The 22,967-nt window shown below is 43.0% G+C and overlaps 1 protein-coding gene across 8 annotated transcripts in view; it reads left to right on the top strand.

Annotated features, from left to right (window-relative positions):
- Nucleotides 1-22,967, top strand: part of GADL1 (glutamate decarboxylase like 1) — a 650,110-nt gene that overhangs the window by 509,518 nt on the left and 117,625 nt on the right. For all 8 annotated transcript variants that reach the window (XM_044934156.2, XM_044934155.2, XM_044934158.2 and 5 more), the window contains 5 exons: nucleotides 4,475-4,554; nucleotides 4,678-4,732; nucleotides 9,494-9,610; nucleotides 14,791-14,855; nucleotides 15,149-15,230. In XM_044934156.2, the coding sequence (XP_044790091.2) occupies nucleotides 4,475-4,554; nucleotides 4,678-4,732; nucleotides 9,494-9,610; nucleotides 14,791-14,855; nucleotides 15,149-15,230 (399 nt within the window). The remainder of the gene's footprint in view (nucleotides 1-4,474; nucleotides 4,555-4,677; nucleotides 4,733-9,493; nucleotides 9,611-14,790; nucleotides 14,856-15,148; nucleotides 15,231-22,967) is intronic.

Genomic DNA, 22,967 nt, shown 5'->3' with positions numbered 1-22,967 from the left:
GCTAGTGGTAAAGAACCCACCTGCCAGTGTAGGAGACATAGGAGACACAGGTTCAATCTTCCCCTGGGTCGGGAAGATCCCTGGAGGAGGAAACGGCAGCCCACTCCAGCATTCTTGCCTGGAGAATCCCTTGGGCAGAGGAGCCTGGCGGGTACAGTCGGTGGGGTCGCAGAGTTGGACACGACTGAGCACCTTAGCACACATGTGCTAAGGAGGAGAGAACGACCCAGCTACACCAACATGGGGCGCAGCTCAAATGCTGTCTTACTTGGAAAGGATGCTTTTTATTTTTCCTGTTTGTGGTTCCAGTAGGGGCCTCTGTCCATCCCACCACTGCTTTTTCCCCACATCCCCTCCTGTAGCTCCTGCAGTACTCCTAGGGCTCCTGTCAAACACATGAGACGGGCAAAATCTGATAGTTTTCTGCTAATTCCAACTGAACTTTCCTGTATCTGTTACTCTCTTCCAAGAGCAGAAGTTATCTTATTATCACAAAAGTATAATCTGTGCAGGAACCTGACCACCCCCATGTGTTTCCCCTGTCCTGCCTGACCATTGGTTAGCTCAGCACTAATTGCAGAGTGGACATTGAGTTGGGGGCAGCTAGGAGGAGTCATCTCCTCTGAGATTCTGAACTTACCTCCCCAGGCCCTTCCTCACAAGATGTTCTTTCTATAGCAAAAGAAGAATATTTAGGAATGTGGACTTCTAGGGGAAATGCTTGGTTTCTTGATATGATGATGGAGTAGAATTTCCTGCCTGGATTCCAACCCTTGGTATTTCAGGTGGAGGAACCCTAGCATATCAGAAATGCAGAGTCCCTACTGCATTTGAATTGCTATGTCCCCGCCTGGAAAGGCTGATTAAATAAGGGCCCTGCTATCAGCACAGTGATACTTTTGCCTTTTTTCATTCTTCATTTGGTTTAAAAGGTACCAGAGGAACATCCCTGGCTGTCTGGTGGTTAAGACTCTGTGCTTCCACTGCAGGGGGAGTGGATTCAGTCCCTGGTCAGGGAACTAAGATCTTGCATGTCATGTGGCATGGCCAAAAATAAATAAATTAGTTAAGAATAAATAAATAAAATGTACCAGAGTTCTTTTATGGAATAATTGCCGTGGAAGTGGGGAAGAAATTCTGTGGAAGACTAGAATGAAGATGATGCCTGGGGAAGACCAGTAACACAAGTGTAGCTGGCAAATTAGGCATGAAAAGAAATGGAAACTTTGTGGAGTTGTGAAACCAAGAGCTGAGTATTTTTTAAAATCTCTGTTGGAGATGTGTGTGCGAAAAGGGGCAAAATATATGCTTTGGCTAACATGCCAGCAGAAGATGAAGCCAGAAAACCAAACTCAGCCTGTGTCTTGGTTTGCTCAGGCTGCTCTAGCAAAATATAGAACCTGTGGCCCAAACAACAGACATGTATTTCTCAACAAATCTGGAGGCTGGGACCTCCAAGACCAAGGTGCTGGTAGATTAGCGTCTGAGCCTTGGCAGAGGGGAGCCAAAGAAAAGGGAACTTTTGGAGAAAAATAATTAAAGTAAAAAACATTTGTAGCTTGATTAGCAGTTAGATATGAACGCTAGTGTTAAAGATCCCACCTGCCAATGCAGGAGACGTAAGAGATGTGGGTTCGATCCTTGGGTCAGGAAGATCCCCTGGAGAAGGGCATGGCAGCCCACTCCAGTATTCTTGCCTGGAGAATCGCATGGACAGAGGAGCCTGGTGGGCTACAGTCCATGGGGTTGCAAAGAGTTGGACATGACTGAAGCAACTTAGCACATGGGAATTCCTTAAATTTAGAGAAATCTTAGTTTTGTCATTCAAATCATTTTGGAAATCAGCATGAAGTACTGAATATTGTCTGCCACTCAAAAGCGAGGAGGAAGGAAGCTCTTTTCACTCCCAGGCCAGCAACCAGTTGTCCTGGTTCCTCTCCATCAGGGTCCATGCTGGGGTGAGGCAGTGAGGTCACTAGAGTACACGTCCCAAGGTCACACCTTCTTAAATTTTGCACTGGAGGTGCCTCACCTGCTCCACCCGCTCTGTGGCCCTGCTCTCTCGTGAGGCTGCCCCAGGCTCAGGACCATCGCAGGCACTGACGGGGTGAGCAGGTGCTTTCCAGGATGTCGTCCAGGATCCCGGCTCTGCCTCTTTAGGAATCAAGCCAGCTGTGTGCTCTTGGAGAAGTCCCTATACTTCCTTTTCTTCATTTCCTAAGGCATGACATTCACGACCCTGCTCTCCCCACCACCTGAAGCTAATCTGAGCACTGCATGTTAGGACTCCGAGTGTCCACAACACAGCCCATGAGCGCGGAAAACTGCAGTGCTCTGAGAAAATCAAGGTCACAGAGGAAAGCTTTTCTGGAACCAGGAGTGAAAATTTCCATGCAGTTCTGTCTTTCATGTGGGTACTGGCTGTCTTGTCTTCATAGAAATAAATGCCTGCTGAGAATCGTGTACCTTCTGTGGGACAGTGAAACCCAGGGGGAGACTGGATCTTAGAAGCACTGACTATTCTTCTGCCAGTGAAGGGAGCAGGCATTCTTGTGTCTAAATGCAGCTGTTACTTCTGAACTCTGGCTTCTAGCTTTTTCCTTCCCTTGAAACTACTTGGTATATCTGAAGCATCACCCTTTCTTTTCTTTTTTTTTCCCCCTTCCAAGGTTCTTTTCCTCCTCTGATGTTTTCAGATGTTTAGACTTCAGTTTTTCAGGCTTTGAAAAAAAAAATCTGTCATTATGCATTTGAGGTTGCCATTGGACTCCCAGTTTGCCCAGAGATTCCCAAAAATAGCTCCAGAAGCTGTTCTTATTCTGAGGACAGGTTTTTTATTCAGCAGATCCATTGATTGGGGATATGTTGCTATTTTTCGGGGCAAAGCAGTGTGATTTTCCTTACTGGCAGATGTCAGTGGGGGTAGGCTGCTATTTATCATTATGAAATCAATAGCTGTTTGGTGCCAGAGGCCCCCAGTCTCTGGTGAGAAATAATTCACCTTACTTGTCACCTTAGCTATGGTGGACTGATGTAGCAAGTAGAGAATTAACTGTGTTTCCATGTACATTATTACTCTTCACTATGCATGTGTTTTTGTAACAACCTGAAATGAATGTATCCTACAGGCATTTCAAATGTGTCCTATTCGATATTTGGAAATTAATTTTTTTAGGATGATGCCATTTCTCCTGATGGTGTTACTTCGGCATGTATTTTTATAGAGTTAAAAAAAGAGCTCTCCATAAAACTCTCTTGACAAAAGAGGGAAAAAATTACCACATTTGAGGGAATATATCAAGTTAAGTGTGAAGACATGACTACTCCTTTAATGTATTCATACCTACAAATTAAATTACTAAGGTTTTTTTGGTACAGTCATGTCCTTTAGCCCCTTCAGTTTTTCTGGCGTGAAAAAGAATTAACTGACCGCCTGTCCACATTGATGTATAAAGAGAAACATCTCCAGTGTTTGAGTGCTAATTATTTTATTGAATTTATGTAGGGAAAAAAGGCCCAACAACCCAGAGTATATACTGCTATTTGCCAATAAGAAATAGACAAGACCTAATTCCAAAGTCAGCTCTTAGCCTCATTCCTGCCAGGGCTACATCGCATAGTATTTCTGTAAGTGAGTGTTACTTCTTAAGATTTTATTTTGTTTATTTACTTTTTGGCTGCACGATGCGGCATTTGGGATCTTAGTTCTCCAACCAGAAATTGAACCTGTGCCCCCTGCAGTGGAAGCACAGAGTCTTAACCACTGGACCACCAGGAAAATCCCAAACTTATTACTTTCGTTATTATGATTTTAGCCACATTCCCTCGTGTCTAATTTCAGTCTTATAGTCAGTATTAAACGAGACTAGTCAAGTATCTGATCAGCATGTATAACTCATTGTTTGCTCTTGAAAACGGCTTCTTCTGTGGTCTGTGATTACAGTTTTTGAGACAGAGTCTTGATCGCCCCTTAGAGGGTTTTTGAGTCAGCAGTGGATTAGATTCTGTTTCCATTAATACTGAGTTTTATTAGAAGCATCAAGAGAAACTTTTCCTCAGTGTTACGGAAAACAACAACCTCCCGAGGCCAAGTTTGTTTATACACCAGGCTCTGTGCCAACTGTTTATACGTATTAACCATTTTAACTCCATGACAAGCAGATGGAGGAGGCACCCATATAGCCACTTTATAGATTAGCAAATTGAGGCTCGGAGAGCATGCATTCTTTGCTCAAGGGTCCATATCTGTAGGGGAAAACCTGGAATTAAATCTTGGTTTCTCAGATCCCAGGGGAAGCCAGTGTTTTTAACCACCATACTGAAGAGCTCAATTGAATGCTTTTTATGTTTTAAGGCAATAGGATTCCAGAGATTGGGCTCAGCCGTGTGACGCACACCCATGTAGCTAATAAGCAGTACCTTTTTCATGCCGTGTATCCGTGTCTCTCTCTCCCCCTCGCCTCTTTGAATGTAGTGTCATTACTCCATGAAGAAGTCTGCTTCCTTTCTTGGGATTGGTACTGAGAATGTGTGCTTTGTGGAGACAGATGGAAGGTAACGGGGACAGGATCCAGAAGCCTGGCTGGGGCGGTGGCGGGGGGGATCGATACCATTTACAAAGCTGTCCCACGTCTGCTCACTGCCGAGTGTGACTGTGTCACAAATCTGTTCTCTCAGAGGTAAGATGATACCTGAGGAGCTGGAGAAGCGCGTGCAGGAGGCCAAGAAAGAGGTGCGTGGGCAAGGAGAGGGAGGGAGGGGAAACGTGCGCGTGTCTGGGCATGAAGGAGAGCATGCGGGGCAGCGGCCAGGCACCTGTCTGTGTGTCGGGGAGAGAAGAGGTCCTCTTCGGGCGGACGGAGGGAGCTCATCTACAGGGGTGCTGTGTCTGGTGCTTGCTCTGCGTGTTCTGTGGAGCTTCTCGAATGTGCTCATTCCCAGGGGGCTGGAGCCTATTGAAACACTGATGTCACTCTGTACCAGGTCCTTGCCTAGAATAAGCTTCAGAACCTTGTTCTGGCCTCTCTTGCTGCTGTATAACTCCTGACGCTGAGGATGCTTCAGGCCAAACCAGTTACCTCCAGGCTGCATTCAGGGTAGTTTCTGACTTCTTGGACAAACGATCCTCCTGGGTTGTTTCCACGTGAAGCCCATCCGTAACCATCACCCCCGTTGGGTCTGAGCCTAGTATTTCTGCTCTGGCAGACTGTCCTCTCTCCCTTGGCTTCCAGAATGTTTGAAAGCTGGCCTGCCCATTGCTGGGGGAGGCAAGGCATGGCCCTGGTGACCTGCTGTACTGCAGCAAAGCCTGGCCCCGATATCTGTTTTATTTTTAAGCCTGACATCAGCTATCTTTCTTCTTGGGCCAAATGACTGATGGATTAGGTACAGCCATTTCCATGCATCCTTCCCATCCCCTGGAAGCCCCACAGCCAGTGAAGCTTCAGACCCTTCTCCCATCACTTTCCAATAGGCAGCGACTGCATCAGGTGTGTTCGGATTTTGAGCTTTGATAGAAGTTTCTCTGTCCTCAGAGGGCTTCATACTGAGGGATGGGTTCTTTTATTTTTATTTTTTAAATTTTAACATTATATTTCTGTTTTTCTGTTCTTGTACTGTTTATAATTTTTTTAACTTCTCCAGAATTCACCTTATCTGGAGCATGCTCGATCACTGTATTTGGTTTGAAATTCTCTATGTAAACGTTCTGCGTTTATTGCAGATGTACTGGCTTCTGGTGTGTGTCCTTAGATTTATATTTTTAAAACATTCCATTGACAAATGGATTTGATAGTTGTCTTGTGGTAGAGGTTATCCGATTTCTTTATCCTCTTGAGTAAAATTCTACATTGAAACCTGTTCTTTCTGCTGTGGACTACAGATGTCACCTTTAGTTTTATCTATTTTTTAAAAATCTAATTGTATCTTTTTCTACAAAAGCTCCTATCAAAAGGAACTTATGTTGTTAATGCTTGTTGGCGGGGAATATTGATTCCGCTCTTTGTATGGTTCATATGATTCCTTCCTTCCATCTTTCCTTCACCCTTTCTTTCTTTCTCTTTTTTTCTTTCTTGAATTTTCAAACTTTTCATTATGGAAAATTTTAAATATATATAAAACTAATATAATGAGATTACACATATAGGTCATGCAAGTTTCACCATCATTGACTTCTGCTCCCATTCCCTCCCACTGGATCATTCTGAAGCATATCCTATACATTATGATATTTAATCCTCAAATAATTCAGTATATCTGTAAAAGATACTTTCTCTTTAAAAAAAAAAAAAAACACACACATCACACTTAAAGAATAAGCTCTTAACATTATCCAGTATTCACTCATTAGATTTTCTCCCATTGTCCTTTATAAAAAATAGCTGGTGGTCTGAATTCCTATAAAGTCCACATGTTGCATTTGGTTGATTTATCACATAAATGCTTTCCCACCCACAGCCTTCTTTTCCTTTATCCCCCCTGCAAGTGATCCATTGGAGAAAGCAAGTCCTTTCTCCTGTCGAGTTTTCCACATGGTAGATTTTGTTGATTCCGTTGAGAATTTGACTTTAAGTGCTCTTATACCTCCCCATCTGTTTTCTATATTTTCTGTTTGGCTGTTAGATATTGAGACTTGGGGAGATTCAGGTTGGAATTTTTACCAAGAAGCCTTCACGGGTGGCATTTTGCCCTTTAGTCAGCAAAGGTCTTGGGCCCCTTTGTGATAACATTATTAGTCCATCTATCACAGAACTCTGCATCAGCCTCTCACCTCGTGGACTTTGCTGCCATTTGTCCTCATTGTCTAGACCCACTATTTCACTAGTGATGTCCTAGCTAATTGTCTCATCCCTTCTTCATTTAGTGGCAGGCCTACTACCATAAACAGTTTTGCTCCTTCATCCCTATTTAGTTACCCTAAGGAACAGTTTGAACAAGCCAAGACAGGATCAATATTTTACTTTCCCGCTTATTTACCAATTTTCACAATAGTGAGTGAATTACCAAACATCCTGAAAGATAGCCAAACAGTTTTTTCTATTTAAAGTATCATGAAGAACTCATCTTCTAACATACTGGATGGATTTATTCCACAGCAGTCATCATTATTTTCATCGTTCAAATTTCTGTTTGTTTTGACAACTAAAGTCCATGAAAGGGGCATATCTGAAGCTGAAAACTTGAAAAGGGAAGTGTTTAAAAAGTAAGAATTGCTTTAGGCACATTTGAAAGAAGGGCAACAGGGTTAGAGTTGGTCTGTCTCGGTCTCCTTTCATCATTTGAAACTTGAGCTTGGATTCACTGAGGACCGATCTTGCATCCATTCTGAGATCTTCATACCTCATGACTAGTTTCTTTTTCTCAGTTCTTCAGACATAGTTTTTTTTTTTTTGTTTTAAACTTTTAATTAGTGCTGTTACAGACGTAGCAGATAGTACATCAACTCTGTTTTTCTTCTGGGATTCAATTCCCTGACCAACCACAATCAATTTTTTTAATTGATTGAGCTGTGACCTTTACCCTGATGCCATTATAAAAACGGTGAAATCCACAGAAGCAGCAGAGGTTCTAAAGTGCTTATTTTAAAAAAAGAAGACTAAGATGATCGCTGAATAAGTGAAGGTATTTTTGTGTATGAGCATTTGAAATGACCAACTTTGTTAGAGAATTCAGCTGATTGGCAACACACAATCAATATTATTTCCACTGAGTTTTCTCATTAATAGCATGAGATATGAGAAAGGGGAAAAACATCGAAGGTTAAATCCAGATTACAAAAGTTTAATTTCTGGGTCTTGTATTTGTAGCTAGATTGTTAAAAGGGTGAGGAAAACTCATTAATGGGCTACAATAGCTAGCGCAGATATTTTTCACAATTGTCAGGATGTCATAGAGTTTATAAGGAAAGCCCCAGCATTAAAGACACCTTCAATGGTTTTAGTAAATTACTTTTTCTGTTGCTTTCAATGACTGATGTAAATTTGGTCGCATTTCATTTAGGTCACGGGCATGATAAAGACATAATCCGTTGGTAGTTGATTACAGGACAGAAGCCCTGAAGCCCGTGGTTCCCAGGGGCTCTGTCAGCCACAGGCCCTGCTCCCAAGAGGCTCAGTGGGCTGGGTTCCACCGGTCATGGCCACCTCCCCACCCGGCAGGTGGATCCGCTGTGTACCATCACCGTGATTCCTTGCATTTCAGCCTGGAGATGGCGGCTAAGCATCCTTGCTCTAGATGGCCTCCATCTAGAAGCCAGGAAGTCACATCTTTCTGTCAAAGGTCAGCTAAATTGGAATGAATCTGGTTCAAGCAGAACATCCCTGTTGTTAAATGGGACATAAAATACATTATAAGAACAAGTGTCTTTCAAGATAAAATTGAGGGGAAAAGGACTCATCCTAAAATGACTTTGACAAGTAAGCATTGTTGTCTCTGACTCCTGGTGCTCTGGATCAGGATTCTACTTTTGCTCCCCACCCCCATCTTTGTCTGCAGATTTTCCCCTCAAGGCACTTCCGCAGAGAGAAGCACACCCCTGCCAGCAGGTTGGGAAGGCTCTGTCTGGAAATAGCCTCCTGTGCTCTCTTCTTTGTGGCTGCCATGAAACCTCTCCTGGGGCCCGGGCGCCTGCTGGGCTCGCTTGGCGGGAGTTAGCATTCCTGTTCCCACATTCTCCCTTTCCTCCCGTTTCTCATGGTACCTGCTCCCTCTGCAAGACGCAGCTGTGGGCTAGATGAGGAATTATCGTGGCAGAAAGACACAGGTCCTCTTCTCCAGCACATTCTAATAATTTTCTCTATCATGGCTCTCATTTGGGGAGTGCATCCCAGTGAGGTTACCGTATCCCCTCTGTCACCAGATTTGTCCCCAGCACATCCCTTGCCTTGTAGCTACCAGGTGACCAGCAGACAGGCCTGGGAGGCCTGCCCCTGGGGCTGTGGTCTGTCTCCCAGGCCTGTTCCTTCTTGTTTTGGAGCTGCTAAGGGGGTCTCCCTGGGAGGGAGTTAGGAATCACAGAGCAAGCCATTTTGCCATGGGAGTTCAGCTTATTCACTTTCTTTCTTTTTTTAATTTATTTATTTACTTGGCAGCACCAAATCTTAGTTGCTAGCTTATTCACTTTCTATCTGGGAAAGCTAGAGAAGACCTAAGAAAGAAAGGCATGTGGAGTTGGGACAAAGGAGTCTATTATCATGGCATTTTCTATTTTCTTAAGCTGTTTGTATGCCAGCCCACTCCAGTATTCTTGCCTGGAGAATCCCATGGACAGAGCAGCCTAGCCAACTATGGTCCATAGGGTTACAAAGAGTCAGACACAACTGAAGTGACTTATCGTATCAGGCAGAGGCCATGTGATGGAAAAATGTAAACACACTCACTGAATGAATGTTTGTCTCCAAAGAAACCACATAAATGTCCAGATGTATAACTGTGCCACGGATTCTGTGGTGACGATGACGATTCTTGAACTCTGACGTGTGGGTGCTTCTCGCAGGGCGCAGCTCCATTCCTTGTGTGTGCCACGTCTGGTACCACTGTGCTGGGGGCCTTCGATCCTCTGGATGAGATAGCGGACATCTGCGAGAGGCACGGCCTCTGGCTCCATGTAGACGTAAGTTCACCCCTGTGTGCCCGTCTATTAAACTGTGTAGCCTTTCTGCAGCTTTGGTGGGAAGTTTTTCATACTCTCAGGAGCTAGATATGAGCTCTCCAACTATTTGTATCTACATATATTTCCAATTGGGACTTCCTAGGTGGCTCAGTGGTAAAGAATCCACCTGCCAATGCAGGAGACACAAGAGATGTGTGTCTTCCTGATCCCTGGGTTGGTAAGATCCCCTGGAGAAGGCAAATGGCAGCCCACCCCAGTATTCTTGCCTGAAAAATTCCATGGAGAGAGGAGCCTGGTGGGCTGCAGTCTATAGGGATGCAAAGAGTCAGATACGACTGAGCAACTGAGCACAAGCAAGAATATTTCTGATTAGGGGAGATAAACATGTCATATCCTGTTAGGTAAGAAGGAAGAAGCTACCCAAGACTCGATGGGTATTTTGTCTTTGTTTTCCAGGTTTCCTCTTATTTCCTCTTCCCTCCTGGATAATTTCCTTGGATCTACTGTCATTAAGACAGCACAGTATGGGGGACCCCTTCCACACTGTGGAGTCGAGAGGCTGATTTAGGATTCAAACCTGCCTCCTCTTCATTGTGACCCCAGCTCGTTGGGTTTTGGTTTCTTTTGTCAAGAGGGAAATAAATGCCTGTTGTGGTCAGTAAAGGAAGGCAATGGCCCCCCACTCCAGTACTCTTGCCTGGAAAATCCCATGGACGGAGGAGCCTGCTAGGCTGCAGTCCACGGGGTCGCTAAGAGTCGGGAACGACTGAGCGACTTCACTTTCACTTTTCCCTTTCATGCATTGGAGAAAGAAATGGCAACCCACTCCAGTGTTCTTGATTGGAGAATCCCAGGGACGGGGGAGCCTGGTGGGCTGCCGTCTCTGGGGTCACACAGGGTCGGACATAACTGAAAGCGACACAGCAGCAGCAGCTCTAATGTTCTGTGATTCCAGTCAGCTGGAAAATGCCAAAAGCTGCATAGGTGCACTGCATGCTGTAATTAAAACAGCTTTTATCTGGATCTGTCATAGATAGCTATTGGAGAGTGATTGGGATAATATATATTCTTTATACTTTTCTAACTTAAAGGGGTGGCCTTTTTGTGTGATTAGTTCTGTAGGTCCTGGGGTTGCTCATAATATTGTTTTCCTTGATTAAAAGTAACTTAAAATTCTACTTATTCAGGGTTAAAAAATTGAGTTCAGCTGGTTAAGAATGTTTGTTGAGCTTTCTGACTGTGTGTGTGGATGACACCAGCAGTTAGTTAGTTTGATTCAACCTGGTAGAAAGAATCATTGAACCCGAAGACGAGACTTCAGGGAACTCTCCTCCAGTGAGTGAGTGGTTCATACCTTCCTTATCAGACAAAGAAAGGACAATAGTTTTGACTCACTGAACATTTGTTTGGGGGCATACACCTACACCTAATTTTATAGTTTGGATGATTGAAAGTAGGATTTCTATGATATAATATCGAAAGAATTTTTTAGCAACTCAAAGCTTTCATTGAATGTATACTACTATTTGGTAAAAGCAGCAGTAGTCACCTGAAGCTCTCTAGAGTTACAGGCTTGATTAGTATGCAAATGGCAATATGTCAGGTAAATTATTTGTGACTTCTTTCAATGAGATTGTAGGGTTTGTATCTGTTCACATTTCAACTTACATGTTATTGATTTTTATAGACTTAGAAGTATAATAATACATTGTGTCCTGAAAGATAATATGAAGTGAGTACTTTTGTGACTGTGGAAATAGGGGCAAAAGCAAATATATGAGCAGTTGTACTTAAACATTCTACTCTCATAAAAGAAACATCAAATATGGATTATATAGTTTATGTAAAACAGAGTAACTACAACACTTTCCAAATTGGGAATTATGTTAAGAGATTTATGGGGCTTAGAGAGAATTGTGATTGATAAGATGTGAATGAAAACCTCTCTAGATTTTTTAAAAATCTGAGGTTGAATTTTTTAAGAAAACCCTTTTATAAGGGAATATTTGAACCACGAAAATTGTTCTGTTTGCATGTTTGTAGTATTTGATTAAATTTGACAACTGTTAGTGTGACTAATTAAAGAAATTGGCTCTAACACTGAGACAATACTCACTCACCCTCTAATATTACAGACATCATTCTGTTAATGAACATTTAAAAAAATTTATTTATTTTTTGGCTGTGCTGGGTCTTTGTTGCTACCCATGGGCTTCTCTAGTTGCGGCAACTGGGGCTCCTCTTCACTGCTGTCTGCAGGCTTCTCATTGCCGTGGCTTCTCCTGTTGCAGAGCACAGGCTGCAGGCACATGGACTCAATAGCTGGGGCGCACGGGCTTAGCTGCTCCACACCTGTGGGATCTTCCCAGACCAGAGACTGAACCCGAGTCCTCTGAAGTCTTAACCACTAGACCACCAGGGAAGTCCCATTGAACAAATTCTATGCAGGAACATGTAGCTTTTCTTGAAGAAACTTTCCATACCAAGTTTATTAATTTGAAAGATAAAAAAATTAATAACATTACAGTGATAACTTTGGCCTGTTTGAAGTTTTCTAGAGGGTATTTTAAAGATCCTTTCAAATATTAAAAACTGGTATTTACTTGGGTTTCTTTTTAAAAATGAAATCAAGATTGCTTGTTCTGCATTTTCCTTAAAACCAAGTTGGCCAGCATGTATACTGTATCTTATTATTTTGAAAATATTTTGTTTACATCTTTAATATACCTAATTGGTATGTTGATGTCATATTTTTTTCTTTCTCAGCAGTCCACAAAAAAATGGTTCCCTTACATCTGATAGTGTCTGAAATTTGGTTAATCACAATGCATTTTTAAACTACTGAATAATAAAAACCTTAGTCGTGTTGAAAGTTTTGGCTGTGAGAGCCAGGGTTATTGCAGCCTCTGCCTGAGACCAGGATTTCAGGGCTAGTCCAGCTCTTCTCTGAAGCAGAGGCTGTGGCCACTGCAAATCCTCACACTCCCAGCCACACTTCCTGCGGTGTCTCACCCGTGTTCCATCCCAAGTCCTCGTCCTGGAGAAGATGGCTAACACTACACTTAAAATCAGGGGCTCTAGGAGCTGCCGCCTTTCCATTCCACCCTGCCTCCACTTCCCTCTCAAGATTAGCCCTACAATTTAAGATTATTAACTAGTTACTTCAAGAGAAAAACATAGGCAAGTGTTCCCCACGGCACCTAACTCAGAGGTCCAGAGTGACATCCATTGGTTTGATGTTGTAGTGAGCTTTGGAATGAGGAAGTTACAGAGGGAAGCCAGTATACGTAGGACACTGGCATCGGGGTGTTGTGTTTCTCCTTAGTTCTTTTGAGGAATGCATTTGTGGCTGAGCTGTTTCTAACCCTGCCAATACTGTGCTGTGCTGAGTTGCTCAGCCATGTCCAACTCTTTGAGACACTATGGACTGTAGCCCGTCAAATTCCTCTGTCCATGGGGATTCTCCAGGCAAGAATACTGGAGTGGGTTGCCGTGCCCTCCTCCAGGAGATCTTCCCAACCCAGGGATCGAACTCAGGTCTCCCACATTGCCAGTGGTTTCTTTACTGTCTGAGCCAGCAGGGAAGCCCCCAACCATGCCTAACCACCCTGTAAACCAGTGAACTGATGCCTTGAAAGAGCTCCTGGGATTTTAAAACTGTAGCCCAGCTCACTAAGATGGGCAGAACATTGTCTGCTTCTTGAGGAGGAAGAAGAGGCAGAGGGCTGTGCAGGAGGCAGCAGGGAGAGCAGCTGTGTGAGTTGGGCAGAAAGGGTGAGGGTACTGGGTGTGGCTGAGTCTTCCTGATTAACCCTTCCCCTAGTTGCCACTGGTAGGTTCTCAAGAAGTTAAAGGATAAGAGAATTGAGAAAAGCAGGCAACTTAGAGTTTAGGGTGTATACGAGAAGTAAAAAGAACCTAAAATGTAAGTGATTTTCATGTTTGAGAGGGTCAGGTTCTTAAAATCCAGGCCTGGGAAGCCTCAATTAGTAGGTTCAGATCAAGTTTTCCCAGAGGCTGAGGGCAGTTGCCTCCACAGCTCAGCCTGGGTCACACATGGTCTGTCATGAATGACAGTGGGAGACAAGGGCAGGGACAAGGGGGCTTGACTGACAGTCCTGATCATCAGTCCCTTATCTGGGAATCTTGAGGATGTGCCTGTGTACCAGTTTTGGCCCACAAACCTTTGGGAACTTCTGGGGTCATTGGAGAGTCTAGTCCAGGGAAGCAGGGCTGGAATGTGAGGCAGTCGAGGTTCCTTAGGGTTCATTGGGCAGATAATTGTCTTAAGCAAAGGAGAGGAGAGCTGAGAATAAGGAGAGGAAAGGAAATCCCAGAGTCAGTAAGCCTGGAGGGGAGGGAGGAAGAATCAGTGTGAGAAATAAGAACGTCAGTTTGGTACTTGAAAACTTAATGAGACATTCACTCCCAGGGCCATGTAAGAGCCCAGCTCTGCAAGTGGGCGCCTCCTTAAGGGTGCAGCCTGGGCGACCCGCTCTCCTGCCCCTGGCCAGCCCTGAACGGGAAGGCTGCTCTTGCGGCCACTCTTTGCTGTCCACCAGTGAGCTCAGCTTTTGCGACGCTCTGAGAACCTGGAGACCTCTCATTTCCTTCCTCCTCCACATCCATGGTGCACAGTCTTGCCGTTTCTTTCCATAGGATATTGGGCTCTTTCTTATCTTTTGTTGCAGCCGTCAACATTGAAGGACAATTGTGTACTTTAGATTCTACGATTTTAGAGCATGTGGACTGTGTCTTTTGTCCACTGGCAACTCAACGAGTTACTTACCAGTCTTTTTATAATGTGGGGATTTAATTCCTAAGCATCAGTGGAGACCCTTCTGTTGCAATGAGGTTCAGATCACCTGAGCACAGCTGGTGATCAAAATTTCCCAGAGTCCACTGGGAACTCAAACCAGGGCTCTGTGACACCCTAGAGGGGTGGGATGGGGTGGGAGGTGGGCGGGAGGCTCAAGAGGGAGGGAACATCTGAGTACCTATGGCTGATCCATGTTGATGTATGGTAGAAACCAATTATCCTTCAATTAAAAATAAATAATTTTTAAAAAATTCCTAGACTCCATATTGGTTGAAACTGACTTACAGTATCAAATGACAACTGGCTGGTGAACAAATACCACTGAAATAATGCAGTTTGGGTTGTATCACTGTCTCAACAGGCTTCTTGGGGTGGCTCAGCCTTGATGTCCAGGAAGCACCGCAGGCTCCTGCAGGGTATCCACAGGTAAGCGTGGTTTCCCAGGCCCGGTGCCTTTTCTTCAGGCAAGGGGATCTCTCTGGACTTTCCCCACTTAGGTGACATTTTGATAATAGGCCCAAAACTAAGCAATTGTTTTGCTTTTAAAAAAAAAATCTCCAAACAACAAACTCCCCAAACCACTCACACCAGGAGTCCTCTGGAGCGCTGACTTGAAAGTGAATACTGAATGCGCCTGCAGTGGGTCATAGCATTCTTCCCACCAGAGGAAGCTGAGTCTCCCCTCCTTACCCTGCTTTTTCCTCTGTTTAACGAAACAGAGCTGATTCTGTGGCGTGGAACCCACACAAGATGTTGATGGCTGGGATTCAGTGCTGCGCTTTCCTCGTCAAAGACAAATCTGTGAGTTTTCCTCTTGTGGCCTTTGGGCTTGGAGGCGGGTGGATTACCAGATTTGCATTTTTGCTTGTGTTTTGTGCCTGGGGCCAGAGGTAGATGACAGTCTTTGGTAAGTGTCGATGGCATCAAATGGAAAGATGAATGGGCCCAGATAAAAGATGGAGTACTTCTGCTCAGGTAACCTGTATTTGATTTAGGTGTTATATAATCTCTTTAGTTATAGCTAAATGGTCTCCCTCACTCTCTTTGGGGTTGTATTTTAAAGCTCAGTTTTAAACATTGCCAAATTTTTTTTTCCCCTTGATTAAGTCCAGGATTTAAGTTATCTTGAAACTTCTCTTCCCTGAGAAAGGAAAGCAGATGTATGTCACACATTAAATTGAATGCCTAATATGCTTAGCTGGGGCTTAACAGCCCGTTTTTATGGGAAGACGTTGGTTCAGGGTTGATCTCAAACCCTGATTTACTAGAGGATTGCCTGTCTCAAGCGATTGGTACTTAGCTTCTGCTGGAACGCTGGGGAGTGCTGGAGACTGGTCTGGATTGCTGTGAGGCAAGCAGGCTGAGGTTCCTCTTGGTTAGAGGTGAAAACCCTCTGCTTTCTGTGGGTTAAATAAGGATCCTTGTGGGCTGTGGCCCAGGCTGGGAAGTGCCGCCTCATTCTTAGAAATGCCTCCTCAAGATCTGCGTGCAGCATGTGGGTGATCTTTCTCAGCCATCTGTTTACATCTTTTTCTTAGGGGACTCCCTTTGCCAACGCTAAAGTCATTTTCTCTTTTTAAGGAATTTTATTTCAAACAACAACCATATTTAAAATCTGAAATCTCATCTTGTCTGTGTCACAACTTTCTTTAAGAAAATATTTTGTGGTATTTGCATGTCAGTGAGTGCCCTTTGTGTTTTGAGATGACCAGAGAGAATGCTCATCAGAAACTATGAACAGATTCTGCATCTTGGGAATATGAATCTATTCCTTCATGTTTTATTAGATTGGCTACTCTGGACTGTGTTCAATGCCATTTAATTTTTATTAACTTAAGTTTTTAAATAGTAGAGTGACTGCATGTTATAACTGGAAGGTGGTTTAAGACTACTATACTATTTATGAACCAAAGAATATATTCAACTTGCCTACAATTACATATATAGGACATGAAAGAGTTAGGAGTAAATCAGGTTCCTGTGGTCCAGATATAAGAACAAAAATACTATGCCGAGCATCCTTCAAGTTCCAGGCACTTTACATCTGCTTTCTCCTCATCCAGTCGTCTGGATGACTTCTTTATCTGTTAGTGTGATGCTCTCAGGAGTGGAAAATTTAAACCCCCAATTTTATGACTCTTCTTTTAAATAACTTTCTAGCTTTCATAAATTTTTCTTGTTGAATGATATTTGGAGTGATTTAGCCAAGAATTGACTTACATTCATGTCCTTGAGGCAATTTAAAATTTTCTGGATCATCTAACTCTATAACAGTGGTTAAAATATTTTTGCCAAAGAATTCATTCCTGGATCTCAATGCAAACTATAGTCCCCATGTCTACTCACATGGCAGGGATTAAGAGGTTAGGAAAATTGTGTTCATGGTGCAGAGAATGCAGCACTTTCAAAAGTTGTTCTTTTTTGATGAAAGACTGTTTTCAAATTAACTGGAATGCAGAGTTGAGCGGTGAGGTATGAGAGACGACCATCGGCTTGAGTTCTGTGCTGGGAGTTTTCTCCCCTTTTGTACCTGGGTTCTGCCTCTGTTGTTCTCTTGTACTTTCACCTGTTCTCCCACCACCAGCTGCTTCCTACACAGATCAGGCACAGCACTGCTGCTGGGCTTCGAAACAGATGTGTTCCCCGTAGTCAAAGGGCATATGATCTCACAAAGGAGACGGTGGGCAAAGTGTGCCTGCCTGTTGAATTGTCTGATTACTAATTTGGTAAGTGCTCTGAAGGCTGCATCGGACATAGTTAATTATGTATTCACCAGCCATCATGATCTCCCTTCTGTCTCCTGATGCTCATCTAACCAGCCCCCCTGACAGCTAAGAGTCACCCTATGACACAGATATGATGAGGGGAAAATGGGAAACAAATGTTTTGGTTTCTGAGAGAGTTGGTATACACAAGAGGAGAGCCTTCTCTCCCCTTTTCTACCATGAATGCAGAAACTGTGTGGTATCAGACCGTGATGTAGGGAGCTCCAACAGCCACTTTGTAGCCATGAGGTGATGACCCTAAATTAAAAAGTGGCAAGCACAGAAGAGCAGAGCAGAAAAGAGGAAAGCCTTGGTCTTGGGTGACATTGTATTCACTTTGGAAGTGCCCACTTCCAGATTTTTTGTGATATGAGGTACAAGTAAGTATCCTTATTGCAATTATTAATAATAAAACTTCTTCCACCAGGTAATCTGTTACTTGAAGCTGAATGTCCTGGTATCTGAGACAGAAAACAGTATGTTACTCATGCTATAAAGCAGACCTGAGAAGTTCCACAGGGCAGGAACAGTATGTGCAAAGTCTTTAAGAAATGAGGGTCCTTTTTTTCTTCTTCTTCTTCTTAATTTTAAAAACTGAAAGAGGTTCATTGAACAATGAATAATGCTAAGATTGGCATGAGATGAGACCAAAAGATTAGGCAGTGGATGGATCATGCAAGGTCTTAGAAGCCATTTGAACAATTTTAGATTCAATGTTTAGAACAGGGTAAGAATTTTAAAAACAAGGAGTAATCAGGAAAGATTTCCATTTAAGACAGCAATTGGAAGGGAACAGAATTGATACAAGAAGAGAAAAGGCTTGCAGTACCCAAACAAGAGCTGATGGTAGGGTAGATGGGAAAATGTGATAAAATTCAAGATGTATTTCAGCTACCAACTAGACCAGGCTGAAGAGAAGATGCTAGAAGGAAATATCTTAGCTTTAGCATGGGCTATGTTACATTTGAGATTCCGGTGAGGGATGCAAATGAAGGTGTCATGTAGGCAGCTGACACATGGATTCAAAGCTTGGAAAAGAGTTCTGGACTGGAAAACTAAATTAGGGATTGTTGAATGTAGGTGATGCTTGAGATCAGAGTGGAAGGGCTTGCCTTAGGGGGAGCTTTGGAGTGAGAAGAAGATGGAGATCTTAGACCTGAAAAACTTCAGAATCTGAGTTTGGAATAGAAGAAGAGGAACCCACAGTGAGAGAAATTTGAGCTGGAGTGGCCAGGGAGACAATAGGAGGACTAGGAAAGGGTGATGATAATAGACTCGAGAGAAGCATATTAGGAGGAGTGTAGCTGGAATGTTATTTCCTTAGAGAAGACTCGCTGACTCACCCGTGTCACCTCTCCATTATGCCTTCTCAGACCCCATTCCCTTCTTCTGAAGTGCTTGTCACATTTGTGATTATGATTTCTCAAGTCTTTAACATTCCCTCCCCTATGTTGTAAGCTGTATGTAGACGGGGACCAAATCATTATATTCACTACTGTACCCTGTATGCTGAGCAAGTCCTCCCAGAACGAGGAAAAAATTAAAATTCACTGAAAAAAAAGGAAGAATAATTCAGTAAATTTAAAATCCTCAACAATGTCTGCCTTCATGTCAACAGTAACTAGGAGTTTCCAACATCTCCCCTACCCCATATTATGCCTTCTGAGAGCTTTGAGATAATGGTGTTATAATGACAGCTGATGAGCTTTATTGCCTTGGTCCTAACCCAAGGGACTTCCCTTGTAGCTCAGTCGGTAAACAATCTGCCTGCAGTGCAGGAGACCAGGGTTCCATCTCTGGGTTGGGAAGATTCCCTGGAGAAGGAAATGGCGACCCACTCCATTATTCTTGCCTGGAGAATCCCATGGACAGAGGAGTCTGGCAGGCTACAGTCCATTGGGTGGCAAAAGTCGGACACGACCCAGCAACTAAACCACCACCACCCAACCCAAGGCTTGAGCGTACCTCCAGCAGGTAATTGACAAATAGCGATTTTAATTTGGACTTACTTCTCCAGTTAATGGAAGGGGGTAATTCCAGTTAAAGAAAACAACAAATTACTTAGTGAACATACTTCTGCTAAGGGAAAAACGGATTCCCTGATTTGTACCCTCAGAGCCATAACGTTCACAGTGCTGCTTTCCTGATTGACTGGCTTGTAGTGTTTGCATTTTTAATTTCCTGCATCTGTAAAGGAGACTGCCCCCGAAACAAAGCAGGGCTGTAACTACCCAAGTTGTACCATCACTAGCACTCTGCATGATAGTGATAAAAAGAAAATCAGGGATTAAAAAAAATCTGTGATTATAAATAGGTTGACTTTAGATGCAAATGCTGGATCTACATGGTTGTTTGGAATCAAAGACAATTTTGATGCTTTGATCTAAAATAAAAGGCATATTCTGAGAATCAGATGCATAGATGAAGAAAAATCTTGGTATTGGCTTTTTGATTTTTAGGTTTATTGGAAGAACATTTTAGTGTAAAAAATCTGACAGTTATATGAAGATATGAAACATGATAATCAGATGACTTTTTGACTATGAATTATTCCTGTTTCAACTTATCATTGCCATCCAGTACCAACTCACAAGGACTTCCTGTTTAACCTAGCAGCTATAGATGGTTAAAGGGACATTTTTTTCCTTTAAAAATCTATGTAGATAATAAGGATTTTTAAAATGTCTATTTCTATGTTAATTTCAGAAGTAATTCACGTTTATCATAGACCAGAATCAGAAAACTCAGATAGGGAGAAGGATGAAGGAAAAGATGCCCTTTACAAATATCTGAAGATGCATATTTTGTTATGCATATTGAAATATTTAAATGTGGGTCTTCCCAAGTAGCACTAGTGGTAAAGAACCCCCCTGCCAAAGCCTGGGATGTAAGAGACACAGTTTGATCCCTAAGTCAGGAAAATCCCCTGGAGAAGGACTTGGCAACCCACTCCAGTATTCTTGCCTGGAGAATCTCATGGACAGAGGAGCCTGGTGGGCTACAGTCCATAGGGTCTCAGAGAGTCGGACATAACTATAAGTGATTTAGCATGCACACATATTTAAATATACATATGTATTTACCTAATATAAAAACATATTTTGATTTTAGCATGCCTGTTCTCTTTCACAAAATTGTGAATATTTCTCCATGTCAATCTGCATTCTGTACATTTTCCATAGCTGCACAGTGTTCTATCATTTTGATATCTGATAATTAACCTGACTACCTCCTTACCACTGACCAACTAGATTGTTTTGCTTTGGAGCTAATATAGATATGACTGCTCGCTTTGAGGCTAAATCTTTGTGCATATTCTCTGTTTCCCCCTACGAATAGATTCCTAGAAGTCAAAGAGTTGTGACCATCTTTCATGATGTTTTCTTATACTTCGTTTCCTAATTCTCCTTCTAAAAAATAGCTTGCTTTCTCCCTAGCAGAGTATGAGCAGGCATGTGTGTCTGTGTGTTAACTTCTGACATCGCAAGAGGTTTTAGCTTCATTGATTTGATAGACAAGACATTTGTACACCCATACTTACAGACACATAACCATTTTCCTTCTCATTTTATGCAGTGATGTACTGTACCTCCTTCTCGGGGATCTTTAGCTGGAAATATTGACATGCAGTGCTGGTTTTCCTAGGTTTCAGATGTGAGGCCTTGGAGGTAGGCTTCCAGTTCTTTTCCTTTCAACTTCAGTCTGCAAGAAGTGCAAGATGATCCTAGTTTTTCTTTAGAAAGAGAAATAGCAGAAAGAAGAGGGGCAGGAAATCCATTCAGAACACACACTCATTGGCTTGCCAGGTGGTACAGTGGTAAAGAACCGCCTGCCAATGCAGGAGACACAGGAGACACGGGTTTGATCCCTGGGTCGGGAATATCCCCTGGAGATGCCAATGGCGACCCACTCCAGAATTCTTGCCGGGGAAATTCCACGGGCAGAGGACCCTGGCGGGCTACGGTGCACGGGCTCGCAAAGAGTTGGACATGACTGAGCAGCTGAGCACACACACTCATTGAAGGCATGTTGTGGGCCCATACAAAGGCAGAAAAAAAATGGAAAAGCAGACAAATCCCACCTCCCAGTGTGGTTCCCAAGGAAGGCAGGGATTTTTCACGTGATATGACACCTGAGAAACGTGCTCTCTCTCAGATCGATTTCAGTTTCTATTCTGAATGATCTTTGATATTGCAAAGGACTGGTATTATATGCCATTAAAAAAAATTGTACAAGAAAAGAAAAAAGGGAGAGAATGTGATTTATCAGAGAAACTAGAAAAAACTGTCTGCCTTTGCGTGGATCTCTTCTTCAGCTCTGATTTTGCTTCATGGAGTTCCTATGGAAGTGCCTTAAATAGTTTGAAAATACTGAGCAATCTGATCATCAAATAATTTTTTTTCTCATGCCAGAGAACACTAAGACTTCCCCTACACATGTACATTATACGCGTCTTTGAAATGACAGCCCCCTAGCTAATGAAGCAGGAAAGGGGGAAGGTGGGTGCTTAAAGCTGATTGGAAATAAAGAAGCATTTGACTGGCAGGACAGACTTCGGTCTCCTGGGCTTGAGGTTGCTGAAATTATTCTTCAGATCTGGGAGACTGTTGCCTGAGCTGAGAGAATTCTTCAACTTTTCAGCAAGGTTGAGAATTGCATAACACCAGTAGAGTTCTTCAAATTCATGGTCAAGTTTTCTCTTTTCATTTGCTGAGTTTTCTTTAATTATAGTGAAAAAAGTTAATTTTTTTCATGAGGCTTTTGGCAATTTATGCATACATGTGTATCTATGTATGTATCACATTTTAAAAACCTCACATGGTATTAATAGTCATGACAAACACCCCGATCATGTCTGCTTCCCTTCCCCACAAAGTCAGGACAGATAATAACTCATGTTAGAATTGCATGTGTTTAAAATCCATTATATCTTTTTCCACTGAGCAAACCAATAAAATTGGGTTTTAGGATTTATTGGGTTCATATTGTAATTGTCATTAATTTTAACAAGGGGATTTGTAGTATGTTTTAGAATTATGCCTCAAGGAACCTAGTTCCCTGGTGAACCGTAGTCCTGAGGGATGTGTTCGTGCCTGACCAGGATTGTACTATCTGATTCCATCCGTAGTTGCCATGGGTCATGAATGGGCACAAGTCCCAACAGAGAGCTTATCTGTTGGTCTTGGAATCATCTGTATGGTGTGTGTGTGCTAAGTCGCTTCAGTCATGTCCAACTCTTTGTGACCCTGTGGACTGCAGCCCATCAGGCTCCTCTGTCCATGGGATTCTCCAGGCAAGAATACTGGAGTGGGTTGTCATTCCCTTCTCCAGGGGATCTTCCCAATCCAGGGATTGAACCTGCATTTCTTACGCCTCTTGCATTGGCAGGCAGGTTCTTTCCCACTACTGCCGCCTGGGACTCTGAGTTACTGGGGAGCAGAAGGGGTTTTACTCATTGCTCTTGACACACTACTTCGCACAAAACCTGACACTTGATTCATGCTCAATAAAAAGGTTTCCCCAAGTGAACTTCTTTCGTGTCTTTTCCCAGTACCATCAAATGGTAATGTTTTAAATATGTCACCTACAGTAGATCCTTTATCGTCACAACCTGATCTCTTCGAGTCTCAAAGACTGTCCCTTCTTGCTGGTACTTAGAATGTTTCTTTTTTGATGGGATGTAGAAATTATCTGTCTTGTGCATATGGTTTGAGATATCCATCATCTCCTTACACCCTGCTTCATAATGGCACTTAGGAAAGCTCTCCCCTAA

Source organism: Bubalus bubalis, chromosome 21, assembly GCF_019923935.1.
Source record: "Bubalus bubalis isolate 160015118507 breed Murrah chromosome 21, NDDB_SH_1, whole genome shotgun sequence".
Lineage (NCBI taxonomy): Eukaryota > Metazoa > Chordata > Mammalia > Artiodactyla > Bovidae > Bubalus > Bubalus bubalis.
The sequence above is the reverse complement of the archived record's forward strand: the minus strand, read 5'-3'. Positions and strand labels throughout refer to the sequence as shown.